Here is a 4,311-nt window from a genome sequence, read left to right as displayed (position 1 = left end):
TGGTGATCGGGTGGGGGAGGGTGATGGTGATCGGGTGGGGGGTGATGGTGATCGGGTGGAGGGTGATGGTGATCGGGTGGGGGGAGATGGTGATCGGGTGGGGGGTGATGGTGTTCGGGGTGGAGAGGGTGATGATGTGGTTGCATCGGGTGCACGATCGGGACGGAACGGGGGGCTTCGTCTGACCCATGCGGCCTGAACACGGCGACTCCACTCGACGCTACCAGCCACCGCACAAACCGCTCACATACACCGCTCGGAATTGGGACAGGGAAGGCACAGGAGGACCAGAGAGCATTGGCTGAGGCCGTGTGTATTGTCTGCGTACAGAGATAGTGACAGCAAGGACAGGAGTGACGCCATGGACGAGAACGAGGCCGCTGAGTCGTCCACATCATCGGTGCGTCAAAGTTGGTCCGAAGGCGGAGAGACGGCGGCGCTGATCCATGCCGCGCTGGTTCTGCATGCCGACGATCCTGATGCAAACTACTTTGCTCACGCCACACGCGTTGTTGTGGCCCGTGTGGCTGGCGGCGTCGATACTGCGCTCGACAATCGCGCACAAAGCGCTCTCGTTGGAGCCCTGGCTGCTGATCCGGCCGCCCGCCCGCTAGTTGCTGGTGCCGCTGTGCGGATGGCGCTCGCCCTCGTCCGCCATACCGTCGCTAGCAATGACGTAGCACGGGCTCTGGAAAATGCTGTAGATCGCCTTGTTGCTGAACATGCTGCAGGTACTGCGTCGGCCTCGCTCCAGGTTGTGCTGCTTGAGGTCCTCGCCGCTGTAGTTGCTTGTCCCCGCCTCATCAGCTCTGCACACGCGACGTTGGGCGAGCTGGCGGTATGGATGGAGGCCTCGGCCTCGGCATATGTTCGTCATGCAGTGGCTGTGTGTTCGCTGGCGCTGGTGGCGCGGGATGTGGCCGCAGGCGCAGTCGTCGCTCTTGCCCCGGTGCTCGTGCTACCGGTCTGGATGAGGGCGCTGGCAAGCGGCGCTGATGCCGGCACCCGAGCTGCCCGTGAAGCGCTCCTGGGCAGTCTGGCGCTGCGGACTGCACTGGCTGATGAGGCAGCTGCTGCGCTAGTAGGCAAACGAGCAAGGGAGCAGCTGGCGCTGCTCGTCGCGCTCTCGCGCTGCGAGCTCGACGGCCTTGACGAGCTGGCAGTCGCGATCGTCGGCGCGCTGGCCCTCGACACTGCAGCGGGCTTGCGAACGCTGGCTGCGTCAGCGCCGCGAGTCCTCACAGCTGCAGTCCGGGTGACCGGCGCTTGCGGTGGCGAGGCAGCAGTGGCGGCGCTGGCATCGCATGTCACAGCCGAACGCGATGTCGCCTTAGCCATGCTCGATGCGGGGGCGGCCGGGGTCATGGTGCTGGGCACAGACGCGGCTGGCGCCGTCCTGGCAGACGCACTGGCCATCGGTGTCCAATCATCCGGTAACCGCTTGGTGGCGGCTGCCGAGCTAGGCGCGATGCTAGCCGAAAGAGGCGTTGATGTTGCTGCTGCTGCGTGCAGCTTGCTTGAAGCTGTCCGCGAGCATGTCGTTGTTGTTGCCTCGCTCCGCCCGGCGAGGGTGGCGGCGCTGTATGCTACGCTTGGCGCCATGGCGGCATCATCTGGCACCAACGCCGCAGTTGTTGGTAACGCTGCCGTCCTTGCCCTCTCATCGCCGCGATGGGAGGCGCGCGATGGCGGGTTGGCGTTGGTAGCCCGGGTTGCATCGCCAGAGCTTGCAAGCTGGAACGACGGCATCGTAGCCGCGCTTGTCCGCGCACGACTTGATGATGACGACGGCTACGTCCGCGCTGCAGCAATCCACACCGCCGCTGCACTGTGGCGGGCTGCGCCAGAACAGGCAAGCCACCTCATCGGCAACGTCCTGCACGTCGCCGCCGCTGATGGTGATGACGGCGTGCGCCTCGCCGGCTGGCAGGTCCTCGACTGCACCGCGCTGGTGGCGATGGAGCCGACCACCCACAGCGAGTATGCGGCCGCGCTGCTAGCAGCAGCCGACGGCGGCGGTGGCGACTGGGAGACTCGCGCCCAGGCACTGCGAGTCCTGGACGCGCTGGTCCGGCACCCCGAGCACACCAGCTGGGCCATCGAGCACCTCTGTCCGCGCCTCGGCGAGATGGCGGCGAAGCTCCTCGCTGGCGTCCGCGACGAAGTCCGACTGGTCGCTTCTGAGATCATCACCCTCGCAGAGAATCTGTTTGGTGACGAAGGTGCCGCTGTGCCGAGCATCCGTGTCGCTGTGGCAGCTCACAGCGACTGCCTCTCAGCCACCGATCTTACCAGCCTCCGCAAGGCCACCACCCAAGTGGATGCGGTGTACTCGGACCTCGATGCGCTCCTTGCACCTTACGATGGCCATGATCTCGAATGTTTTTGAGCGGCAGCCAAGAACTAGTCGTGATCCCCTCTTAAACCCCCAAAATGGCCCGTCAATATGGTGGTGCGGTGACCGGCCAAACGCGCGTCGACCGGCAGCCGCCGCCGAACAAACGCGCGCAGGCTGACGAGACGGTCAAGGCGACACAGCTCACTCTGAAACAGCTATGGCAACGGAACTCCGTGAGCGGAAGGGTGGTGAGGGTAGGTATATGGAGGGGGGAGGAGGGGAGAGGAGGAAGGGGGAAATGCCCTGTACTCACCATGTGTTGGGGTGTGACCGACGGCGGCTGGCGTGGCTGGGATCGGCTGGTGGGGCTGTGGCGGCTGGTGGGGCTGGGATCGGCTGGTGGGGCTGTGGCGGCTGGTGGGGCTGGGATCGGCTGGTGGGGGCTATGGCGGCTGGTGGGGCTGGGATCGGCTGGTGGGGCTGGGATCGGGATCGGCTGGTGGCTGGTGGGGGCTATGGCGGCTGGCGTGGCTGGGATCGGCTGGGTGGGGCTGGGATCGGGATCGGCTGGTGGCTGGTGGGGGCTGGACTGCTCGGCCGGGTGATCGACTGGGTATTCCGGCTGTGCTTTCGGATGGATAGTGCCGCCGCCGATGATGGTGGCTGAAGACGTCCAGATGGACAACATGAGCAAGGAGGAGGTCATGGAAATTGCAGAAGACTCGGCGCCGCCGTTTCTCCTGCCTTATATCGCCAAGGTTGCCCCCGCGCTGGCGGTGCTCGGTACGATCATCGACGTTGTTGGCCCGCACGTGGAGAACGTCGCTGCTGCAGCGGTTGCGTTTTGGGCTGCCATCCAGCCGTACCACCCAGAGGAGTTTGCGGTGGCCGGCCTTGGGTTCATTGTCTGCTTCTTTGGCTCGTCGTTCATGGTCTCGATCGCTGCTGTAGAAGCCTTCCGCCTCTGCGGGTGGGAGACGACCCGCGACTGCATCCTCTCGCTGTACGAGGACTACAAAATTGTGCGTGAGGCTTACCGCAAGGACTCGCTCCTGGACGAGAACAATGACGGCATTGCCGATGTTGACCAGATCACCAAGAAGGAGCTGGCCTCGCGCAAGGTCCGGGTCATTCTTCGGGCATGCAACCCGGTCAAGATCCAGCACGCAATCGCCGGCATCAACGCTGGCGTCATCGCAGTTGTCGCCACCCTCAAGATCCACTTTGCTGAGGCCATCACCCTCGGCACCTCTATCGCCTCCACGCTCGTCCGCGCCTCCAACAAGACGCTCAAGCCGTCGCTGCAGCGCATTGTCGAGCCCGAGTACCACAAGTGGATCGACCCGGTCATCCAGTACGCCTGCCAGACCATTGGCATCTCCATCGCCTACACGCTCCACCGTATCATCGCCACCTTCCACGCCGCCGTCAAGGGTGGCTTCCTCTTCACCAAGGGTGTCCTGCACTACGCCGAGCGCCGCGGCTTTGCCGCCGCTTCCAAGGTCGAGGAGGGCTCGCCGGCCTTTACCGGCATGGCTCTGGCCGTTGCCGCCCTCGGCTTCTACTTTCAGGCATCGTCCTGGTTTGGTGGCCTCCCCTTCCCTATCAACATCCTCCTCCTGCCGTTCACCATCGTCGAGTACATCCTCACCTGGATCGTCTTCAACTGATGGTGACCGAGCCCATGAACAAATCCCGCTCCCGGCTGCATTCGCTCCTGTGCCCCCACCCTACCCCCCCACACACACCCAGCTTCCTGACCCCTACATCCATACAACATACAACGACATCTACGATGATGATCTGCATCATCCCTGCATTCGTTCCCGTGCCCCCCCCCTCACCCCGTCCCCCCTCTCCTTTTTCCCTTCCTCCAAAAAAAGTGCTCGCGTGCGCCCGAGCCACCGGTCACTTTTCTCTGGAACCAGCGACAGGTGCGTATTTCTTGTTGTAACCCGGAAGGGGGGGATTAG

The 4,311-nt window shown here is 64.1% G+C and overlaps 3 protein-coding genes across 3 annotated transcripts in view; all 3 read left to right on the top strand.

Moving 5' to 3' along the window:
* AMSG_06735 (uncharacterized protein) overlaps positions 1 to 2,440 on the top strand; it is a gene marked incomplete at its 5' end in the record, with an annotated part of 2,633 nt that extends 193 nt beyond the window's left edge. The window contains one exon of the mRNA XM_013901333.1: positions 352 to 2,440. Coding sequence (XP_013756787.1) covers positions 352 to 2,389 — 2,038 coding nt within the window. The 3' untranslated portion in view covers positions 2,390 to 2,440. The remainder of the gene's footprint in view (positions 1 to 351) is intronic.
* Positions 2,441 to 2,535: 95 nt separating this feature from the next.
* Positions 2,536 to 4,048, top strand: AMSG_06734 (inframe stop codon). Its single transcript, XM_013901332.1, has 2 exons — positions 2,536 to 2,592; positions 2,981 to 4,048. Exons 1-2 carry the CDS (start codon positions 2,556 to 2,558, stop codon positions 4,006 to 4,008), a joined length of 1,065 nt encoding a protein of 354 aa, XP_013756786.1. The 5' UTR covers positions 2,536 to 2,555; the 3' UTR covers positions 4,009 to 4,048.
* Positions 4,049 to 4,251: 203 nt separating this feature from the next.
* AMSG_06733 (paxillin) overlaps positions 4,252 to 4,311 on the top strand; it is a 1,693-nt gene continuing 1,633 nt past the window's right edge. The window contains exon 1 of the mRNA XM_013901331.1: positions 4,252 to 4,272. The gene's annotated coding sequence lies outside the window, so the exon portion shown is untranslated. The remainder of the gene's footprint in view (positions 4,273 to 4,311) is intronic.

Source organism: Thecamonas trahens, assembly GCF_000142905.1.
Source record: "Thecamonas trahens ATCC 50062 unplaced genomic scaffold supercont1.30, whole genome shotgun sequence".
Classification (NCBI taxonomy): Eukaryota; order Apusomonadida; family Apusomonadidae; genus Thecamonas; species Thecamonas trahens.
The sequence above is the reverse complement of the archived record's forward strand: the minus strand, read 5'-3'. Positions and strand labels throughout refer to the sequence as shown.

What these genes read in the sequence shown, in the direction of transcription:
- AMSG_06734 (XM_013901332.1), top strand. Translation starts at nt 2,556, where the DNA reads ATGGCAACGGAACTCCGTGAGCGGAAGGGTGGTGAGG. An exon ending in TGAGCGGAAGGGTGGTGAGG is followed by an intron (nt 2,593 to 2,980) that starts GTAGGTATATGG and finishes TCGGATGGATAG; the next exon opens with TGCCGCCGCCGATGATGGTG.